Here is a 23,641-nt window from a genome sequence, read left to right as displayed (position 1 = left end):
TATTCCCGCTTACTAAACTCCTCCACCTTAATGTAACGCCCTCATCAGCAATGGGCTCTTCAGCAGGGTGCTGCACCCTAACAGAGATGTGAGGAGCATGCCAAAGAACAGGTCAGAGCTGATGGCAAGCAGCATTAGAGTGGTGCTTTTTAAGTATTTAACATTAACATATGAGCATGCTGTGAAAGTACATTCAAAGGTAATTTATAGATAAGAACACACATATTCACATTTTACGTTTGTGTGTGATTTGATTTTGTTACCTGTAAATGAGGCAAAGAAAGAATTTATCAAAATAAAAGTTTAATGTTGCACAAAAATAGTGTTTATTTCGGTTATGCGAACTAAACGCAGCTAGCCGAGTCAAGTTTCATCGCAATGCCAGACTCACTCACCATCTCATTGTTTTCCCAGCATTACTCTTCACATTCATAATGCTCCATTACATCATGTATTTCATCAGCTCCAAACAAAAGCTCAGGCAGCAGCCAAAATGTAAATCCTTAAATGACGTGTATTAGTGTGTGTGGGAACGGTTGTGGGAAAACAGTGTTTATGTGATTGCTCTTTCTTTTTTGTCTCTGCTCAGCCTAAACAGAAATTTGACACACTTTTTCCCTGACTGTGGTCTCTCACCCTGTCAGTAAAATGTTTTTCTGCCTTTGCATTTGTAAATTAAACTTTCTTTGACTGCCTGGTAGACATTAGTCTCATGCACTTTGAATCTTCTTTAAAAGGACCTGTTATTCTCATTTGTTTTGTCTAAAACTTAGATTTAGCTCATTTCTTTTTAAGGCTTTCTTCTGATTGGCTGCCCCTTGCAGACAGAAGTTTTCACCAGCTGGTGGGTGGGGCTCGAATGTACACGTGTTTTTTGTTTTTTTTCTTTTTCTCAAGGTGGATGTATTACTACCAATAGTTTTTACATTTTGGTGACCATTGAAATTAAAGTTAATGCTTCAAATAAGCTGGTAAATAGAAATATGAATTACATAGGGGTGTAGATACTTAATCAAAGCCTCTCTGTGCTGCACCACCTGGTTTGTGGATACTGGCATCTACAAGTGGTTTATATTAATCTAAGAGCTAGGGACATTTATCATACAAATGCAAATAATGCAATTCTACTACAGAGATGTGGTAAACATTGATTAAGTGCTATTGTTTTAGAATAAAATATCCTCAGTTTCTTCTGTTATTCGCCTAATAGTTGTATTTAATATGTATTTAATGTCACAAACTTTGACCTCAGTTTAAGTACTGAATCATTTTCTGCGATGGTAATCAAAAATAATGGAAACTGGTGGATTAAAGCGCGCTACCTGTGCTTTTATTTTGTATTCTGGTCTTCCGGTTCGCGGTTCCGCTGCTGTTAATGGTGAGTGTGACGGGCGGAGGGAGCAGGCTACCTGAGAGCGTTTTATTTTAGCCGGGTAACGTGTGGGCTACGAAGCAGAACTTTCTCTCGTCGTTTTTTATCATTTTAGTGGGAAACTCGCTACATTAAAAAATATATAATAAATAATGGTAAGCAAAATGCCGCCAAGTTTAGCTTACATCTGGTTAGCTCGCTATTTTCTTAATTGGCTCGGTTGTAGGCTAACACTTCTTTTTCGGTAGAGATCTTTTTTATTTCGAGCTGTAGGTTTTTAAAGTAACGTTAACTTGTCAGTTAGGTGCGGAATATGTTTCGACAGTCTGCGGAGCTTCGTGTTTTCTGGAGGAAACTAAAGGCGTTTGTAAAGGTAAAGTCATAATGGCTAATTTTGTTAGCCAATTAACGCCACTGGCACGTCCCCCCCACAAGCTTTTAATGACACTAACGTGGCAAATAATTAGGGCATTGTGTTTTAAAATACACAGTATGCACAGTATAATAATTAAGTCAATATAAATAAACTGAAAATGCTCTTTGGTTTATGGAAAAAGGTGAAGTATTTTCAAGGTTTGCACTTTAAATTGCACATCAGGGATTCCCAGTATATTTAACGTTTATTTACAGAATAGTATTAAAATTACGTGGGGCGTCTTAAATAGTTTTTAATGTAACTGCTATTACAAAACATGTAAACCAGGAGATATCCTTTTAATACAGAACCACAACATGATATAGTTGTAAAGTAAAGTAAAGTAAGAGTTTTGTGGCTGCACACTTGGAGTGGAGGGAACTAGTTTGTGTTGGTATCACCAACAAATACTTTCATGTTGTGTGGAACTTGGATGATGCCTGCTGTAGTTTTTTAAGTGGTGGTTGGCAGTGTCATTGACGTTTCTGGTGTGGATTTTGTCCCCCGTTGGCCCATATGTGCCTCCACATTTCTGAGTCGATGCAGGAAAAACCTTTATTTTCCTAGTACTTAGAAATCTGAGTTTAAGGTACGTGTGAGTCGCGGTTGTTTTATTTACAGAAAGATTCATCAATTTTTATTTTTTATTTTTTATTAATCCTTTATTTATCCAGGTAAAAAATCTCATTGAGATTAAAAATCTCATTTCCAAGAGACCTGGCACCATGGCAATAAAAGTCACACACCACATAGGTATATAACATTTAAAACAAATACAAATGGTTGCTATCGTTTTTTTTTTCTCAAATAGAGGAAAGGCCGCATTAAGGCCCAGGGGAATATTTTGAACTTTGATTCATGTTAAGCTTTTTTAGTAGAGTCCAAGATTAGATCTCATTTTATTGAACAGATGCAGTAAAGTAATAAGTAAATAGCCTTCTCTCCATTTTCCCCATTCAGACACTCTCTCTCCAGCGGCAGATGATGGAGAACCTCATCATAGCCAAAGCCAGGCAGGATGCTGTATCCTTTGAATATGGTAAACAGTTGGATTTACTGCATGGGGCTTTAAGGTTTGTAGCAATCCAAATGCAAAAAACCAAAGATGTGTATTAATTTTGAGCAACAATCCCCGCCTTGATGCTTGCATTATGTTCAAATGCCAATGAAGTAGGTGGTGCATTGCTGGGAATTGGGCCAGGAGAAGAGAGAATGGTTAAAGCGGAAAAGGACATTAAACTTCGGATTTCTGATTTAGGAATGTTGATTTTTGCTTCTTTTTTTTTTTTTTTTTACGTTCATCCTTTAGCTGAATAAGCTTTGCTTTTGTTGTTTGATGTATCCTAAATTTTATGCTCTCTGACTTAAGCGGTCCTTTTTGGATCGCCTTGTTTAAATTGCAGAGTTGGTTGTGGAAACAACACACTAAGAAAGAAATCACTCTTTGCAGAATCACCCACTCCACTGGCATAAACAGTACTTTTAGATTCCAGTCACGGTGTGGCTTCAGTGCTGTGGATAGTTTGGATCCACACTAACACTGCAAAACACCAAAATCACACAATAGCAAACTAACTTGCTGAGCCAAACTCTGTGTTGTGTAAGGTGATTTGAGTGTTTTTTGTCAGTGGAGGCTGGTGGAGTGTAGTGGCTTCACTTTCCCAGTGAAGTTCACTTTCCTCAGTCAGTGATGCTGACCCACAATCGTTGTTATTGTTAGATATTAAATATGCTTTGACAAAGTTTATTGAAAGTTCTGAGTAACCAGCTGCTTTTAAATGACTTGTAAAGTTGACCTGTTGCTACAGCAGAAAATGCAAAGATGTGCATTTTACATTCAGACTAAAAACAGATTTTTGATCCATATTACTCAAATGAGACTTCCCAGTGTGTTGGTTAAATGGTCGTACAAATGTAAAACGTGGTGACACTGATAATGCAGCTCACCTGTGTTTCATAGCTGATCTGTAGGTCGTACAGCTTTTTGTAAAGCTCTTTTACATTTGCTTGAAAAATGACTGAAGCTTTTAATCAGTTACTGATTGCTGATTAAGTTTATACTTGTAATACTAAAAAGTAGTTACAAGCTTCTTATCAAAGAAAAATCCATTGGTTTGGACATTAGTGGCAACCTGTGAGTAGTTTGACTCTCTAAAGCTTTAATGAACTTTATAAGATTTCCCAGGATATACTCGCGTCTTATCCACGCAATGGTTTGGAGATTTCCTTAATGTTGACATTAGCTACAGCGGAAGATGGAGGACAGAAGACTGAGGCTGCAGGAAGAGGCCAACAGGTACAGTGAGCTTTTCATTAACACAGTGAATTAAACTAAAGCATCTTTGTTTTGGTCACCTTAAATGTAAATGTATAAGAGCTGTGCACTCCTCTTTGTGCTCATGCCTGATGCAAGCTGGGACAGGAAGTTATATTTCTAGGGAGGTGTTATATGATGACCGATAGGTTTGCACTGTGAATTTCATACAGAAGTATAAAGTCCCTGCAATAAATCACAGACGTCAGGAAAACTGGACACACTTTTAAAAATTATTTTTTAAAAGTTCTGTAAATAACTTATTTTTTTTAATGCACAGATTTAACTCTGTAGCTATAAATAGGTTTCCATAATATTTCTCATTTCTTTTCTTCACACCTGCATGTAATTAATTCTTTCTTCTATTTGCACATTTGGTTAACCAGACATGACAGTGATCCTGTATTAAGTATAACTTCTGTGCTGTTATTTATAGCATTTATTGACCAAATTACAGTGTTTATAAACTGTGTAAATAACCTACTGCATAATAAACCAGAGATTGCAGGTTTCTTGCTGGGGTTTTGCAGTCAGGACAAAAACATAGTGGCTGTTGGAACCTCAACAAGGGGATCTGCTTCCAAAATTAGCGATCACTGGCAGGCATACAATTTCAGTAACCTCTCCTGTGTGTGCGTTCGTCATTCCAGGAGATTTGCAGCGTCTGGGGCAATGACTCCAGAGGAGCGAGAGCAGCGTATTCTCTACACCAATGTTCTGGAATATGAACAGGACCATGTAAGTTTAAATGCTATTAAAAAGCGTTGGCAGGTGTAAATGAAGATTAGAAGACTTTGCATAGCAGCAAATAATTCAAGTACAGTAAACAAGATGGCAAACTCTGGACCTACATATTTATTTCCTCTTCAGATCTCCAGTTTCCAGCAAAGTATCTTAGTTTGTTCCAAATCACACAGTTGCATGTTGTTGTTTTTCTACTGATGCAGTGTCGATGCACAGCAAGTTACAGGCAGCCCACGTTTCAGCAGTCCCCTCTGTTTTCTTTCACAAGTTCTCAAGTATTGAGTTTTATGTTGGTTAATTAATGACTAATCACTTAATAGACCTTTATATATGTGTTTATGATGTTTTTGTTTTGGCCTCTTTAGGATTGGCCCAAACAGTGGAAAGCCAAAATGAAGAGGACTCCTGATGTCTCGTTAGTGTCAAATCTGGTCTCCTACCTGCTCAGGTAACTGACAACAAGGTGGAAAACGGTTTATTTTTCTTGTGTGGAGAAATACCTGTGCTGTTTATTTGTGCTTTTTTTTTTTTTTTTTTTTTTTTTTTTTTTTAACACAACAAGACGCAGTCAAAGCATTCGAATGTTGTGACTGCTCAGGATTGTCCTTTCTGGGTTTTATTCAAGTATTGGGGTGTTTAAGTGGTGTTTTGTCAATCAGAAGGGTAGTTTGGCTTGAGTGTCTGGAGAATTGCAAAGAGACGAAACCAGTAAGCCGAAACTAAAGTAACGAATAGGGAAATATTCATAAAGGCAAAAAACTGTCTGCCACGACTTCAACAGCACCAGAGAAATTGAGCTGAATTCGAGGTTTGATTTGACTTTCTTTGTCCTTTGGTTTGACATGTAGTTAATAAAAGTTTCACTTATTATTATCAAATTTACAGTAAAGTTAAACACAATAATAAATCATATACAGCACAGATTTTATAGAATATGCATAAACGGTTGTGTATTTGCTTCAGATGGTTTAACTGTGCTACAGAATTAGGCAGTCCTAATCCTGCATGTACTTGTTTCACTGAGAGTAGTTTGGACTTCTGGTAGAGGAGCTCATATGCGTGTACACACACAGCACCCCGCGATGACAAAGCAAACACGTTTGTCAGAGTTTAGAACGAATGCAGTCTGAAGAGAGCTGCATGCCTTTAATGAAGAAACACTCAGCTCTAATCCATTTTAAGACAAGTGAAACACAATGTAGTGCAGAGTATTTACAGATGAATGATAATGAACCTTCTAAAAGATGTTCAGTCATTTAATGATTTCTGGAGCACAGTTTGTTATTAATCTGTGGACTTGGAAAGTTTTTAGATTGTGTTATCCCACAGCCGTTTCTGATTTTGCATCGTCAGTGTTATCAGTGTTATCGCTCTTAACTGTGTCCTCAGCCGGTCCGACCACCCAGTTGTGAAGCTGCTGAGGAAACATCAGTACCGAGTTTACAACCGGCTGTACCCCATCGTTAGTAAAGGTCTCCCTAAGAGTCCGGCCATGCCACTGAGACCACGTCACAGCATTCACAACCCACTTCATCCAGGTAAGGGGTTGGTTTGGAAGACAGTGGGTTCATATTTATGTTCTCTTGGCTTCTTTTTTGTGCAAACTAGTTTAAATTTTTGTTAATGAGGATTTGAGACAGAACACTGGATTCAGCTCTACTCTGTATGGGCAGCATTTAGAGGTTCTGGACTCGTGATGCTGTTAATTGGAGTGAACCAAGTTACGTTAATGGTGACGTGTTCTGAATCACACAGAGACTCCGAAGAGACCAGTCAGGACAGCATGTAGTACCCAAAGTGTAAAGAGCTTCAGCACAGACTCTTTGATTTCTCCCTCGCGCTCCCACAACCTCATCCCTAAATATGAGGAGGAAGAGGCGGAGGAGTCCAGCGAGCAGGGGACAATGGACCGGGAGAACTCATTTGAAGATCTGGAGCAGTTTGTGACTCAGATGGATTGGGTTCAACCCCCCAGCAGCACAGACGACACTGCCTCGGATTCAGATTCGGTCTGCGATTTTTCTGTGCCGCTGGAGCAGGATGAGAGCCACGTCCAGGAGCTGGAGAAGAGAGCGCTTAAAGAACACCTGAAAGCTGTCGTCAAGGACGTTCATATTGCAATCGGTGAGCACAGCTTGTTGTTTTGGAACAGCAAACTCTTCTCTTGTCACGACATTTGCATTCATTGATGGGAGTTAAATGATACGGCTGTGTTCTGTGTTTCAGATCAGCTTCTGTCTTTGTGTTTGCTGTCCTTTGAGTGCCTAAACACTGCCAGCTTTAAGGACCTGTGTCTCGCCAGCATTGAGGAAGCCTTCTTCACACCCTTGTGGAGCGCCCTAGTGGCTCTTTTCAGGTAGTGCACCTGTAATCCTCAGGTCTGTGCCAGAGGCACAAAGGTGCCGAAACACCAATAATCAAAGAGCTGTTTAGATAATAGAGATCTTATAATCCACTATGGCCAATTGTAACCAAATTCTTGAGAAATATAGTGCATAGAAACTGCTTTCCTATTAAATATTAAATTATACGTACTATTAAATAACTGCCTTACTGCTTCTAATAGATTATTCATCCAGATTTGAACACCCAAATTTAAGCTTGGCTTCCTGCAGGTTGTTAAAAGTCCGAGTTCCCATAAAACAGATATTTTTAAGGTTGTGAAGAAAACATAAGATAAAACAAGTTAACATGTTTCTAACATTGTTGTCCCTTTATCACCCATATTTATTAAATTTAAGTTTTAGTGTGGGACGAAACACTAGGAGGCATTAATTAGTGTTGGTGACATCTTTAAATCCCCAACAAAATTCAAAGAGTCATTTATTGTCACGTAAAGGAAATGTGACAAATACTGTATAGTAATGACTTCACTGTTGAGCAGTCATACAAACTGCTACTTAGTGCAAATAATAATACACAATTTTAGCTTTTTACAGCCTTAATTAAACTCGCTAACTTACTGTTAGCAAAATGTTCTTCTGTCACAGAGTGTAGGGTGTGAGACGGTGCTCTTAGGAAGACACAGGTGCAGTGCACGTGTCGGTTCAGATCTAGAGGTAATTTGTGAAAACGTTGACCTGAATTTGAAAGGTTGCTGCAGAGTAGAGAAATGGATCAAAACAGGCTGCATGCAGAGAGAAATGAGTCTTAGACGTATGTTATGCTGTCTGCTTAAACTGGATGGAAAAGGCTGCTACAAATGTAGCTTTCAGACTGTGTAAAAACACTTAAAAAGTTCATTTAACCAGTGGGTCAAGGTCTCTGACCAGCATGGGGCAGTGCTGCTCTTATTTTTGCTCAGCTTCCCTCATCTGCTGTTCTCTGGTTGGGTTCTCAACTTGTTTGTGTTGCAGATTTCGCTGTAGTTGACTGTGATGGTACTTCTAACATTATTGTGGTTTATATTTGATTCCCAGTTGTGTGCTGTGCCATTAATTTTCTGCATTTTCTATACTCAACCTTTAGTTTAGCTGGATTCAAACAAATTCAGTGGTAGTTGGTGTCGTGGCACTGAAGTGAGCTGGGTGATTTAGATAATTAAGATAAATATAAAAAATATGTTTAAAATAAAATTTAAAAAAGCTCCTGCAAGAAGCCAGAAAATTAGAGTTTAAAGATTTTATGTTGGAAACAGCCTGAAAGAAATTTGAGATCCGATCTTCAGCAGTATCCCTGTGTTTGTCGGTCAGACCCGCCCTGCGCTGATGCATGATTTCAAAACACGAACGCTCAGCTGGAGACTTCAGAAAGGTGACATCACCTGCATCACCATGGCTGTGTTCATCCTGTATATACAGTCCACTGTTACCACATGGAAGCTGTATCGTTTCTTGAATGACGGAGGAGAATTTTAAGTTTTATTGATACTAATAATTATGCATCAACTTGCCATACTTTTTACTTTATTGCAGAAATAAGAAGTGGAATAGCAAGAATTCTGGTCTGCAGTGTCTCGTGGTGATGTGCCCTAATTTTAGCTAGAAGCTAAAGTGGAACTATTTTTGTTGAGTTTTATGTTAAGCAGGTATGAGGGTGTCAGACAATGATCCTGTGGAAGAGCGATGTGTTGTGCTCATGTTCTAAATATTAACAACCATGTCAAGAAATAAGAAAAGCTTCTTGGTTCTGGGGTTTTTATTCCACTTTAGGGTAAGAAAGAAAGCTTGAAAAATTATTCCTCATTCTGCCATCGACTAGGAATAACCTGGAGTTTAAATATCCAAAATGTACCCCCTACACAACCACTACCAGGTTTTCATGTGACGCTTCCCAGACTTGTATCATTCTTTGCTCCGTTTCCATCATTTAGTTATTTGTCCGTTTGTTGGATTTCGCTCTGGAGCCATTTGTCTTTGATTTCAGGAAGGTGTATGTAGAAAGGGAGGAGGCCTACGAGACCAGTGTGAAGCTGTACAGCGATGTTTCACCTAGAGATATCGGCATTCCCTTGAAACTGTTTCCCCAAAATAGCGGTTCCCCACAAGGTTCCTACCCCTACGGGTCTGCTATCCAGGAGCTCAAACTTCTCATTCATGACCGATGTCCACAGAGGAAACTGGAATGCATTGGTGAGTCAGATTGTGTTGTTTTTATTCTCGTTTACACAAAGGCAGAGTTTTGGGATGGAAAGCTGCTCTTAAGAGAGGATTAATTCCAATTGAAAGAAGAAATACACCCTTTTCTGGCAGAAAACCATGGCCTGAGGCTTGGTACTGCTCTGCCTCTAACCTCCTCACGCTAATTTTTATTTTAGTATTTGCAGGTTTTGAAAGGTACAAAAAACATTTAATTTTGCTTCGTTAGAAGGGTTTCATGTTTGTTCGAAACTCTTTGGTGACTGGTGACGTGTCCTTTTGAATTTTAAATTCAGTCTGTTTTTAATCATAAGACCTCACATTTATAGAAAACTAAGAGTGTTATTATTCATCAGCATTAAACTTTGCTAAAAGCTCTCTGCATCTGTAAAGTGTGAGGGCAGCCAGCCGTTAGGTGCACGTCCTCAGAGTGAAGAAGGCATAAGTCAATTCTTCTTGTGAGCTTTAAAGATAAAACAGTTCTTGGCCAGATGGTCTCTGATGTCACTCTAAACCAGCATTTATGTATTTGCACTAAACCCAGAAAAAAACATTTTGTTCAGTAAATGATTGAAATGATAATTTTGTGCCTTAAACTTTGCTTTGAATCCATTTTTGTCAGTCTCACAGACCTTTGACAGTCGGTCTGTTCTCACAGCAGCTGAAATCTAATGACTGTGCGAGCTGACTCATTATAAACAGAATATCAGCCTACTGCCTGCTCCTGTCACACAGTCTGCTTTAGGTCATTGTCCTGCTGTAGGGGGAAATAGCCTGCGAGGTCTATGGCATTGTTAGAAAATGGAGTGACGGCCTGTCTTGGTTACGATTCCTTTTCTGCCGTTCTCTCCACTGCAGCGCCCGAGGCGTTCACACCTGCTCCATGCAACATGTCAGATATTTCCGAGCACGTTCTTTCTCATCAGAACACCTCAAACTCCAAATAAGATTCATCTGTCTGTAACACTTTGTCCCAACACATCTGTTTAATGTCCCAATGCGCCCTTTGTTTTTTTTCTTTCCTCTCAACTTTGCATCCAAACCTGTTTCTCTGGCTGCTATCTCTAATTACTGGGTCAATACTTCGATATCTCATGTTATATTTGAAGCATTCAGTCTGTATTGCAGTGCCCCATGAGTTTTATCGTTTCTTGTGTTTTGTTCCAGTGAGGACGTTACGCCTGATCTGTGCGTGCGCCGAGGATTACAGGTGTCTTCATGAAGGGGACACGACTCCCAAAACAGCGGCCATGTGAGTAAATGATCAGCTCCAGTAAGTATCTGGGCCTTTACTGTGGTACTGCACTGACCAGTCTTTCTTTTTCACTAACACACAAAAATGACAAATGTAACTGAGAAACAATGCAACAGTTATACAACACAGTGGTGTATTGTTCTTTTAGTTGAATTGCTCTAAAGTACACCTCATTAAACTTAAATGAAAGCCCTTTCCTCATTGCATATTCCTCCTAATAGGAAGGGAAAGACTCTTCCGAGATCCGCTCATAAGTACCCAAACATCATTTAAGGGGTCCCTGCCTTGGTAGCTGCCCTGTCAGCTCTCATCACTGCTCATTTAGGTCTGGCACAGCAGGCGCTGTCTTGGGTCTGTTACCCTCCTGTAGAGCGCCTCTTCCTGACCAGGCCCAAAAGTGGGTCGTCCTGGCTGAGCCTGGAACAACACCATGGTCCAGTGAGGAGGTTTGGGGAATAAATGAAAAGGGATGGAGTTTTGTGGACTGAACAGTGATACCCAGAGACAAATGCTCAGTAGGTTGTAGCATGCATAGGGTTCAGCAAATTAAACGCGTTCTTTGTTGACAGAGTTGGACCAAAACTTTGTAAAATAAATGGCAGCAGAGCTCTGCATATTTCTCATCGTGGCTTCGTATTATCGCTGAACTGTATCCGCTAGAGAACGCGTTAAAATCAGCATGAGTTTGGGCTTCATCTGTAATTTGGGATGACAGTATTTTGGCATTATTATTTATGCAAACAGAGACTGAGACTTCTAGTGACCGCAAGTAAACAAACAGACGCTGGATTTCCTTTACTGAATGGGTGGGGATCATAGTCCTAGAATAAGAGCATTTATGAGGCTGTTAAAAGGACCACACTTAAGTTAAGGTTAGACGTTTTATAATAGGACTCGTAACAGTCGACTCAAAACCTAGGGGGGATATGTCAGCAGCTTTTAAATGGGTTTTATGTGTGATTAATGCTTGTAAAAATCCTGTTTGCTCTAAGAGTCAAGGGGGAAAAACATCTTCCTCCTTCAGAAAGCTCTTGGATACGTTTTCTTCTTTGTACACTCCAGTTGTTGTTGTTGTTGAGCGGCTGAGGCAGTGTCTCCTGCTCCATATCTGTCTCTTTGCATCGGAGCGCTTGTGAAGTGATGAGACATGGCAGTGGAAGAGTTGATTGGGCGCAGCACTTCTCAAAGCTTTTGATCCAGAAAAGTTGTGACGTTGAGGGATTTTGATGTGTACCCTCACGACGCTAAAAGAAACAACTGGGCAACAAATGTCTCTCCAAGAAATGCAAACCTAATCACGCTGCACTTGTTATGTGGAAACACGAATCACGCTGTGTCCTGCCACAGCAGACATTTCAATCGGTGACTATTTTAGATTTCACAGAGCTTTGTTACCATCTTGTAGTAAAGATGAAATCTCCAGGTTGGACTGGACTTTGGCCCCAGACTGCCAGCGCTGGCATGTTTTTCTTTGCTGATTGCAGCTCAGTGCAGGGCCATATGTGACTGCTTTTCTTAGTCCCTTTTAAATACAGGTTGCCTTTGTGGATGTCACTGTGACTCAGAGTGGGTGTTTTTAATTCAAGGCCTGACTCAGATTGGAAAGTCGTTTTTTTAAAAATCTAATCAAGATGTTTCACAGACAGAGTGTGTGTGTGTGTGTGTGTTAATATTTATGTTTATATTGCATATTTATCTCTCCTTGTGTATATCGAGTACACCAGTGCAACAACACTGAAGCGCTGAAGCGCACTATTTATTGTTCGCTGCGTGTTTCCGTATGGATTGATCTGCTGCAGCGTTTCGGTGCCTGACTGGTCCCCCAGCTTTGTCTTCCAAAGATGCATCTGGTCAGGATTTGTGTGCTTTGGCTTTAGCTGGTGTTTCGTTGTTCAGTATATAGAAAATTTGTTTAAGAAAAATACAGCGACAAAATGTCATTTAAACTTCACATCACGGCGCTTCCTGCTTTACCTTAAAAATTAAGATTTTTATATCATAGCCATTTTGTCCTATTTTACCCAGACTCTCACTGGGATTAGGGTTGGGACTGTTTCCCATTTCCAGTGTGATAAAGGCGAAGGTGTGCTATACTAACAGAGTCTCGCTCACATATAATAAAGGATCTTGCCTAACAGTTTGAGTGCTAGTACCTCGCAACATTTTCCAGGCTCTTCTCTACTTTTGGTCCACAGTTACCTGAAGTGATTCAGTCTGATTTTACTGTGTATTTGTAAATCAGTGGAATCTCTCACCAGTAAATCTTGGACAAACCAGTGTCTCTGCAAGTGAGGAGGCCCGTTAAGTTCTACTTTAAAATCAAAGCAGACAGAAACATCCTCATTCTGTTCTTCTTGCTTTAGTTTTGAGATGCTGATGATGGACTAATGTAGCTGCTACCCACACATGGATTAATTTCAAATGGTGCCGTGTGCGCATATTGGCTCACGTCTGCTTCACTTATATTACCAGACACGACCTGAAATGTTAGTGTGGCAGATATATTTAAAAAATGATTCTGGCTGTGATTCAGGATGGTCGTTAACAGGCTGTTGGAGATCCCTCCGAATGTTGTTGGTCTTTTCATTGACCCAACAATACCAGTTCAATTAAATATTCCCTCAGAATTTTTTTTTTTTCTTTTACTGTAAAATAAATTCTTTGTATAACCAAATTAGAAATTTTTTCCTGGCCTTTACCCTTACTCTTTAGAATCTAGTTTTAGTTGGTGGTTTGTTGTTTTGTTTTTTGTACTAGTTGTTGTCTTTTTATTCTGTGAAAAGCCATCTAGTCCTTTTTTTTTCCTTCCTCTTCTATTGTGATCCTCTGTATTCCCTCTACATCCGTTTAATCGGGAAATTTTCTGTCTTTCTGCTTCTACCGTTTGCATTTTTAAACTTGTTGTCCACTAAAGAGCCCTGCAAAGCCATAATGTGGCCTAATCTTCCCTGAGAGATCAGTACTTGTGCATGTGGTTGGACTGCATTGTATCCTTGGAATGCAGAGACACCAGTTTTCGTGTGAGCGATCGATGTGTATGTTTACAGTAGTGAACTCTGAAGATTAGAGTTCAGGGCTTGCGATTGTGTGAGTATGTGAGGTCCGGCTCCCAGCGGTTACATGAGCTCGTCCACACCTTCCAGAACCCGCAGGAGGAGAGTATCCAGTTGCATGTGCACCGGGTCAGTGGAGGGCCAGCAACCTGCCTTCTCACGCAAACTAGCAAACGAGCAGTTAGCCCTGCGTGTGAGTCCTGATAAACAAATGGTCACTGTCTGCACACAGGGAAAATGCTATCAAGCTGTCATCATCTCCCAGGCTGCAATTTGTCCTCCCAACAGATCTCAGAAAGGGAGCAAAGAGGGAAGGAGGGGGGAGGAAAAAAAAGCTTTATCATTTCCATCCCCGAACAGGCATCCCGTTAAGAGCTACGTTTGATTTAGTTTCCTTTCAGTCCCCTGGAGAGTGCATGCAGTCATACTCTGTGAATGTCACTCTTTTTTTTCCCTTCATCTTTATTTATTTGCTTTTGTTTTTCCTCTTACTTGAACTTACCGCCTCCTTCCTTCCTTTCCTCTGACAGCGGTGCAGACGACCTGTTACCCATCCTGTCCTACGTGGCTCTGCGGTGTCAGTGTCCTCAGCTGGTGTCTGAATGTGCTGCTTTGGAGGAGTTCATTCATGAAGGGTGAGTCATCTGCATGGAAAGTGATGATGTCCCTGGGAGCAGATAAACATACAGTTTGGTGCATAAATACATAAAATAACAGTAAAACGTGAGTATTTTGTTAACATGCTGCCGCTCAGTAGAATCTTATTTATTCCCAAGTTTAAAATAAAGAAACTTTTTGTCTGAAAGGCTGTAATGAGACCTTCCTCAGCTCTCTTAGTTGCCTCTTGTAGCCTGTGGAGTGATTCTATATGAAGGACAAAACTAAAGCTTTGCTTTGCGTCGCTCTTCCATCCAGCAGTGAGCAACAATGGCTAAAGGTAGATCAGAGTCAGCCAATCGCTGACGACAACCAGCACACCACCGCAAAAGGACAAGAAAACACTGTGGCTTCAGATAGTGACAGCGTTAGTGAGCAAACAAACAGGGGCTGATAGTTGGTTGTAGCGTTTCAGGCCCTCAGGTGAAGACTGCAGTCGGCATCGGCTGTATATTCTTTATGTGGAGGGAGAGTTTGGATTTTGGAATCAAATCTAAACCAAATTTCTTTCTTCTAGCTATTGATACTGAAGACTAGCTAGCCTGCTAGTTCAGTCAGACTCATCTGAGAAGTTGCTGATGGTTATTTTAAACTGGTCAGCTAACGTTGGCCCTGTTTGTGCAGAGTAGCTAAATTAGAGCTAGCTGGCTAAAAATATCCTTACTTTGTGACTTCGATAACAATAGTGTTAAATATTTCATCAAATAAAACTGAATTCAGAATTATGTTGATTAGAATCTGACTGCTCGACGTCTGCTGGAGACACAAACGTGACAATAAATAGCAAACACACTGACCATGAGAAATGATGCTGACACTGGGTCTTCTGTGCAGATCTAAATAAACACAAAGCAACAGCAGTGCTTCCAGTTTTCATCTTTGTCAGGGTTAAAAATCCAAATCAAATGTTTTTCAGGCTGAAGTTTTGTTCTTTTCTGATGATGATCGGTGCAGAGCACGCTCATGTCACCAGAAGCAGCTAAGTGCTGTTCTGCTTGAGCCATACGTCTTTGGCAGAGTAGCATGTGAGTTTACACACCACACCCAAAAGGTCTCGTCATATCTCCAAAAAGAGTGGATTGTAAAAGCCGGTTGGTTAGACTGGCATTGGCTGAGGAATGTCAGGATATTTGGGATTTGGGTTTCTTCTCTATAAAAGTGCAAATAAAGTCCTTGCTTGAGTTTAGATCATTCATGTTAGAGGAGAGACTCCCGTTCTCACAGAAATGCGTTGAAGTAAAAGCTGCATGAAAAGTGTAGAAAGATGGGTTTTTAAAAAAATAACTGACCTCAAATCACAACGTACACTTAACTCAAGTCAGAGCAGTAAAAAGAAGTTTGACTTTAAACTCAGCCACAAATGTGTCTGATCTTTTCATCTGAGGGGAAAAAAAGCTGACTGTAAATTCATTAATTAAGGAGTTAACTTAGTTTTTAGTCTGCAGTGTGAAGGATTAAACGCTGTGTTTACTGATAACATGAAAGTGCAACTGTTTGTGCGCCGCTACCCTGATCAGTTTGTCTATGATTGTGACTTGGATAAAGATCGGAGAGCATTTTATGAGTAATTGATGCAGAAATCCCGCTAACTGTAGTGGCTTCACAAAATGTTTCTTCTCCTTTTTTCCTTCAAATGCACGTTTTGTTCAGAATTTCCAGATAACAGCTGAGCGATAAGCATCTTATCGCTTTCCTCTTTCTGTCCCCTCTCGTGTCTCGATCCTCTTAGCCCCGGACTCAGAGTTGAGTCCTGGCCTCGTCTGCATCTCGTCTGCTGTCTCTAAAAACCTCCTTGGTTATGACTTGATCTTTTCATATAGCATCCATGACTTTCTTTTGCTCAGCCTGCTCACCGTGTAATGTGTTCATAACTCCAAAAGTGGAGAAAAATTGTTAGTGTAAAACTATAAAACCTTTTACTATCATCCACTTCTCTGTTTCAGCTATTTGATAGGAGAGGAGGGATACTGCCTCACCTCCATGCAGAGTGCTTTGGCCTATGTTGAGTCTCTGCAGCCCGGCGTAGTTCAGCTTCCTGCGGGAAAGCTTATATGAAACAGGTAAGGGGATATCCATACTTCACATGGATGCTTTGAAGATGAGCTTTTCTGTAAAGGTTATTGTGACATTCGTGTTATTGCACAGTGACTTAAACGTCCTGCAGAGAATAAGCTTTTCATTACCATCTACCTGAGGGATGCATCAGTGAGATTAATGGGTCAGTGAGGTAACCTGTGAACGCAACCTGGTCAGCTGCAAGTAAAACATCAGAGCCTGACGTGCCTCTGACAGTCAGACGTGTTTGGGCTCGTCTCATTGTTGTGTGCATTAGGGAACATAAACACATAGTGTTGCTATAGCAACTTATTAAAATCATGTAAAAATTTATCTTGGTGTTATCACATATGTACTGTTGAGCCATGCCTGACTGACGCGGCCAAATGAAGCCCAGCTGTAAAGTTACAGCAGTGCAAAGTGTCACTGGAATTTGCCTTCATTCAGATGGTGACGCTAAAACAGTTCGCTGACACTGAATCTGACACTTCTGCAGTGGCAGCTACAAGAATACAGATTAAAACACACAGTCTGGTGTAGAGATGGACCGATCCGATATTACGTATCGGTATCGGTCCGATACTGACCTAAATTACTGGATCGGATATCGGAGAAAAATAAAACATGTAATCCGATCCATTAAATATCACGAAAGCACCTCACAAAACTTGCAACACGCCGTAACTCACCGTCAGAACGTTAGCACGTCGGAGCAGTATGCATCACGTGATAGAGCGGCTGTGGCATGCGGGACCTGTCGGTGGTCTGGATAGCATTTGGAGCTTCGCTAGCAACCCGGCATTTCATCTCCGACAAAGTTATCCCCGAGAGAAGTAAAGCAAGTGTGTAAGTCCATCTCTGAATGTTTGTAAAGCATTCCTGCGTTAAGCTTAAGCGAAAGAGCGACTGCCTCTCTCTCCGGCTGCTACTTCAATCATGAAACTGCTTAACGATCAGCTGATCGGCTTTTCTGTCGCGAGTCCGTCTCTCTGTTTGCTTTTTGGCCCACTTTGCACCAGAAAGAGGAAACCAGCGGCTGAACAACAGCAGCACGTTTAAGCTTGATAAGCTGTTGTTAGAATTTATTTATTATTACTTTCTACTCGAGGATCTTTTTCTACAGCTGACGCTGGTAACTGTGCAGGGGCGGATCTAGCAAAGTTTAGCCAGGGGGGCCGATAGGGCATTAACATGGGAAAAGGGGGCACAAAGACATACTTTTCTTTCTTATTCTCATTTAAAATGTCTAGCTTTTAATAAATAATTATCTGACACCCAAAGTTTTAATTTGATGTAAAATGAATAGAAGTCAATTACTGTATATAGTGACTATTAAGTCTAATATACCCTAGTAAGCTATAGTACTTTTTCCTTTGGGAAGGTACCATCTGTGCAGTCTGCAATTTTGTTGAAGAAAGATGTTGAATCTATTTAATATTTCTTGAAAAATAATTGATTTCTGTGCATTTTTTTTCACACTGCATCAAATTAAGGTTGATTACGTCGATTAAGCATCATGAGGTGGAGCGTGAGGGGTGGTTCCCTATTTTTTATTTATTTATTTGTTGTTGCTGGGAGTTGGAACCCTATTAGTTAGGTTGCTTAATATTTACGCTAAGTACTCTTTAAAATACCAGAATAGGGAGGATGGTGTAGGTTTAAGTTTATTAGATTGATCAGTATTGCTGAACTATGAAATATTTTTTTTTGCATACAGGTATAACAGAATAGCTTTAGTGTAGTTGTTGTTTTAAACTTGAGTATGAACTTATACAAAATGCAGCAAGATATTTTAAAAAACAGTTTTGTTGATTAAAAAACACTATATCGGATTCATATCGGTATCGGCAGATATCCAAATTTATGATATCGGTATCGGTATCGGACATAAAAAAGTGGTATCGTGCCATCTCTAGTCTGGTGCAGAGTCGGCGCTGAACATACTGAGTAACCTTCAATGTTGAACTGCGTGCAGTTTATTTGCAGCTGTCACTGTAAAATAAATAACTTGTGAGTTTGGATGAATTAGCTCAAGTCATCCAGTTGTGACAGAAGTTTTCTGCTTTAGATAGCTAGCACTTCATCTGCATTAGAAGTGGATTTATGGAGTGCCATGTCTGTGTCTATCATGGCTCATCCTCAGCGTCGTGGCTTTACCAGGGAGTCAGCCTTTACTGCTAGCCCCTCTGCAGCCCTCTGTGAGAAGTCCTTTCTGCCTCACTTAGCCTTCACGTCCCAAAACTGAGTAAAACCTGAGTCTGTAGCAGGAGGCCCTGCAACCACTCAGATGAACAAATTGACTCCAGTCTGTTTATTTTTTTGTTTTTCTTCAACCAAATCTCCTTTGTGCCGTTTGTCTCCTGCTTACCGTGTGCTCTCAGGGACTGCGTGTCAGCCACCAGCAGAAGTCTGGTTTGTAAACAGTTTTAAAAAAATTATACACAAACATTAGAGAAGTCTGCTCTGACAGAATTCAGCGCTGTTGGTCATGGAAAAATGAGAACGCCGCCAATTTCACAGCAAAATGCTGCAGCACGACCCGTCTGAGTTGACTGACACTGGAAGTGCCGCACACGTGCAGATCCTGAAATATATGATGCAGTTTCATCTGAACGAGCAGACTGATGGATACTTCTTGTGTTTTGATCTGCTGTTAAACGAGCGAACACATTTCCAGTTTTGGCATCGTTCTGAAAAGCTCATCTGGAGGAAGGTTTGAAGTGTGGATGCAGTTGTGAAAAGAGGTCGTTAAGGTGGAGCGATAGCCGGAGTGAAGTAGACTGAGACTGATGCATTACACCGAGGGATGAGAGTGTCACTGAATGGCCTGTCTGGCACCCAAGGTGCTGCTCTGCAGGATGGGGCGTGATGACACTGCACGTTACAAAATGTGACATTTCTCAACTGGCGTCTCCCAAAACTCCCAGTGACACAATGATTCCACTACAGCCAAGTATTGAACTCTGCGGACTGCTGCGCTGCACAGAGCTGTCAGCAACAGCAATCAGCTCTGTGCCGCAGAAGCAGATTTAGGCTGAATGTCTGGTTATATATGCTGTGTAGATGCTTTTCCGTGGCTTTGGCTTTAAAGATGATCAAAGTTCAGATTGGTATTTGAATGCTTGTTTTTAATAATGTACCATAGAAATCCCAGACTGCCTCTGAAGTAAGAAACGGTCATCAAACACGAGTCGACATGCGTTATGTCTGACTGTCAGCAGTTATTCTTACTGCGCATTTAATCCCAGTCACTGAAAGTTACCAACACTGACAGTGGAGCAGAGACACGACCACGAAGCAGACTTACAAGTCATCAATCTGCAGCAAAATGCTGAAAAGGTCAAATGCCCGTCTCTCTCTGTACTCAGATATGACCTTCAAAACATCAAGTGCAGGTCAGAGGAAGCTGGAGGACTTATCGTTAATGTGCAGCAAGTTTAGGCGACTGTTGCAAGAAGCCTAACAAATTACAATGTTGGCTTACCAAAAAGCAGCTGTTTGACGCATTACTGTAGCTGGGCATGCCACGATGTGTTAGTGGGTACCAGTACATTCATGGTTGTCAATACCTAATAGTTTGATTATGACTGTTTTAAAAAATTGTTAAATACTTGTTTAATTTGCTCACACGGCAACGGCAGACGGTTGATTTAAAATGGGAACGTCATGTTTTTGACCCGGACTGAAATGTTAGCGTGGCTGCAGAGTAGCTTACTCATGTTACTGCAACATTACAAACATTTTATCCTGTGCAGCAAAGTGAATTTCACACGGCAGCCGTCTCAAAAATCTGTAACGTGCATTTCAAAATAACAATGCAGAGTTCCTTCATCCCCGAGTCTTACTGCTCCTCCTATCGACCAATCACTGCAGAGCTTCAAGTCGCAATCTTCCTGCATTTGCAGGCATCACCCAAGAGCAGCTGTACCACCTGTGATTGTTTCCACCAAGCTGGTAAAAACATCAGCAACACAAATTGGCTCAAAGAAACTTCCATAACAAATAAGCTTTGATATATTTGTGAATACTGTGCACGTAGTTCTACCCGCAGCTAATATGCAGACCTTGTCCTTGGTTAGGCTGAATAACCAATCAGTACCAATATGAGATCAAACAGTTGGAAACGGCAGCAAAATGTCTGAAGACGCAAGCATCAAATGAACAGTGTGTTCCAGATCTGTGGACTTCAACAGACGACCGAACCAACGCTTTTTACATCGTGATGACTTGCAGTCTGCACTGACAGCTCCCCTTGTGGTTACAGCTTTACGCCTGAATTATCTGACTGAATTTAAACGTCAACTTAAAATAAAAGACTGCTTGTAGTTACTTGCAGTACTTTTTCCCCTTCAACCATAAAAGGCCGATGGGGTATTGTAGTTGCTCCTTTTCTGGATTATCGAGGATGCGTAACGACGTGATGGCTCTACTTGTTGCCGCTGTCTGCTCTGAGGCGCTCGGAGTAATGAAGAGTCCTTTTGGCATTTCCTCACCTGGTTGTTTCCAGTCACTGTGTTTGGAGCAGTCGGCCCCTGATGAAAGCAACAAAACAAGTTTGGTTTATTAGCTCATCAGTGTGAAAGATGAATCTGTGTTCATCAGAAGACGTCTGCTGGTCCTCTAGTGACCCGTTTCATGTTAGGCACACGCTTAACTACTAGTTTGTTTCCTTGTGTTTTTTAATGTGTATATTTAAGCTTTGTAGCTTTGTTTTTTGTATTTTAATCTAACCCTACCCTGAAAGTACTCACCGCTGACCTGGTTGGTGTTCAGAGGGTGTATTATGAATTTTGGTAATACCCACCACCACCCAAACCCCCTGCAAGATGGGATACTTGTTTCCTTGATCCTCTTCAATAAGATCAGGGAGGATACAGAAATGGCCACATGCAGCTCATGCAGTGTGGATATTATATTATAAATGTATTGCCAGTAAAATCTTTCCCCACTGTGTGTTGTAGGCTGCTGCACATCCTTCCGTTCGCCCCGTGACCCCTGCTGCAGTACATAAAGGCTCCAGCTGAACCTGCAGCTCCCTGAAACTGCATATGCATATTTTCTTGCACACATACAGACGTACGTTACATTTAACCAACCAGAGGGACTAAACTGGTGCCGGTGAGTCTTTTTGACCCCATCAGTGCCTGCTTTGGGACCTGTTGTTTTCAGACTGGTTGAAGTTGGACTTATCCAAGGATTGCTGTGTTTGCTGTCCAGACTTCTTCCGACACACCTTTCTCTGCAGAAAGGATTGAACTACTACTTCTCTCCATCTCGAATGTTTTTGACCTTTTTGTGTCCGCGACCTGAGCGCGGCACGATGACCGCTTCCCTGCAGGGACTGACAGGCTCCTCCAACTATGAGGCAAATGCTGTAACAGAAGGCAAATATTCATGTGTTAACATGTTACTGAGAATAATTAGCGTGGGCTTCATTTACTCTCTCCAGCTGATGAAAGAAAACAGCGTTGCTAATGCTGATTTCCACCTTTATTGGCACCAGTTGGACTAATTGTTGCTCTATTTCAAGTATGTAGTTATTAAATGCAGTTTAATGAGAGCAGTTGCTGTTTGTAGCTCACATTCCAGTTATGCATGAATGACTTTAACTTCAGATTTCCTAAACTCATCGACTTACAAGTCCCCAGCACAGCTGCACGTTGGTGTTTCAGCTTCCTCTGCTTCCAGAGGGGAGGGGCTGAGCATTTATCCACAGGAGGCTTGGAGTGAAGTGATGTTTACGGTACAGTAAGACGAATAAAACTGTCGCATCGGCATCAAAGAAAAGCAGTGTGAATGGGGCTTTAATGAGGAAAAGGGATAATGTGTCAAAACTTAATCATCTGATTCAGGAAACGATTAAAATGTGAAGGAGTTTGATTTTAAAAGCACTACTGAAGTTTACAGTGTGGGGTGTGTGTGCTTAGACTGAGATTTGGAAAGTCATCTGTTCTAGGGAAACTCTTTTTAAAGAAATGACGCACATTTATAATTTTTGAATGCTTGTGTGTGTTTTTGAGGCATTCAGAGGTGAGGTTGTGTTGGATGTTCAGACGGACTCGGTGATTGGTGGAGATGTAGTGGAGGAGGAGCTCTGCAGTGTTTAGATTGGGTTTTACTAACTGCAGGCACTCGGGTTGCTTTTCTCCTCATGTGGATGTTTTCCTGCACACTCACATTATCCAGGTTATTTCATAGCTTTTTTTTTTGTATCTTCATAGAGTTTTAAACCTTATTTTGACTCCTTCCTCCCCTCACATCTACACATATTAGATACTTGTCTTTTCTCTGGAAGCTGAGTCTTCAGTGCTGGGATGAGAATCAGTTGGGTCCACTTTCTTTTCTTCTTTAGATTAATTTCCTGCATATTTGGTGGAAACCAGTAGCTCTTTAAATCCCAGAAATCCTCAGTGCAGGTCAAATAACGTGAGCTACACTTCAGCTGTTTGAATGATTTACACTTCAGTTTACTGGATGTATCTTTTTTTTTTTTTTTGTATCCTCCCAAAACATGTGACATTTTTGGGGAGAATTTACTACTGCCTACGATTTCTGACAATTACATAAAGACTTGCCTCTGTAACGTTTACACAATTAATAAAAATGTCAGAATGTGTTTTGTAAAGACGATTAAGGCGTCGATTTAATGTAAATGATTTGTTGTCCACTGAGTCACGGTTTTATTGAACTGCTGTACTGTGAAACTTTAAAAATGATGAATGTGTTGGACAAATTAGACAATAAAGAGAAGAAATGTTGATTTGTTTTGTTTGCTTTTCTTTTTTGTTCCTGTAGAGGGGAAAATACATTTCAAATGAAATGGTCAAAATGCGTTTGACTTTGAGTCATGATACCCTGAACCTAGCAATGATGTCAGACTTTTATCTTAAGTGTGCCAGACGAGTGAAACTTCCCTTTCTGTCAGTGTAAAGATGTTTGACTGTGTATGAATACAACATGTTGAAATTGTTGAAGTAAAACTTCAAAAGATCCGAAATGTATAAAATTTCAGGAGAAGCTGTAAAACTTGCAGTTCCTCTGATGACCACTGGAAGCAAGTCAGTTTCACATGTTCAAGTATCCAAGTTTACAACATTAATAAGTACATTTGCAGTCTGATAGAAAAGAACCTCTCTGGAGTTCACGCGTTTGTACGAACCTCCCTCTCCTGGACCTTAATCCAATAAAACACCTCTGGG

The 23,641-nt window shown here is 40.7% G+C and overlaps 1 protein-coding gene across 1 annotated transcript in view; it reads left to right on the top strand.

Moving 5' to 3' along the window:
• Positions 1 to 23,202, top strand: part of vps9d1 (VPS9 domain containing 1) — a 29,507-nt gene extending 6,305 nt beyond the window's left edge. Inside the window, exons 6-17 of the mRNA XM_005937438.3 lie at positions 2,748 to 2,810; positions 4,031 to 4,083; positions 4,752 to 4,839; positions 5,211 to 5,293; positions 6,235 to 6,383; positions 6,601 to 6,969; positions 7,072 to 7,201; positions 9,211 to 9,416; positions 10,590 to 10,674; positions 14,261 to 14,365; positions 16,331 to 16,447; positions 21,404 to 23,202. Of these exons, the coding sequence (XP_005937500.1) occupies positions 2,748 to 2,810; positions 4,031 to 4,083; positions 4,752 to 4,839; positions 5,211 to 5,293; positions 6,235 to 6,383; positions 6,601 to 6,969; positions 7,072 to 7,201; positions 9,211 to 9,416; positions 10,590 to 10,674; positions 14,261 to 14,365; positions 16,331 to 16,442 (1,443 nt within the window). The 3' untranslated portion in view covers positions 16,443 to 16,447; positions 21,404 to 23,202. The remainder of the gene's footprint in view (positions 1 to 2,747; positions 2,811 to 4,030; positions 4,084 to 4,751; positions 4,840 to 5,210; positions 5,294 to 6,234; positions 6,384 to 6,600; positions 6,970 to 7,071; positions 7,202 to 9,210; positions 9,417 to 10,589; positions 10,675 to 14,260; positions 14,366 to 16,330; positions 16,448 to 21,403) is intronic.
• The last annotated feature ends 439 nt before the right edge of the window (positions 23,203 to 23,641 follow it).

This window comes from Haplochromis burtoni, unplaced genomic scaffold (genome assembly GCF_018398535.1).
Source record: "Haplochromis burtoni strain Fernald_Lab_line unplaced genomic scaffold, NCSU_Asbu1 Contig_229, whole genome shotgun sequence".
In the NCBI taxonomy this organism is placed as follows: domain Eukaryota; kingdom Metazoa; phylum Chordata; class Actinopteri; order Cichliformes; family Cichlidae; genus Haplochromis; species Haplochromis burtoni.
Note: the sequence above shows the minus strand (reverse complement) of the source record. Positions and strands in the feature narration are given on the sequence as shown.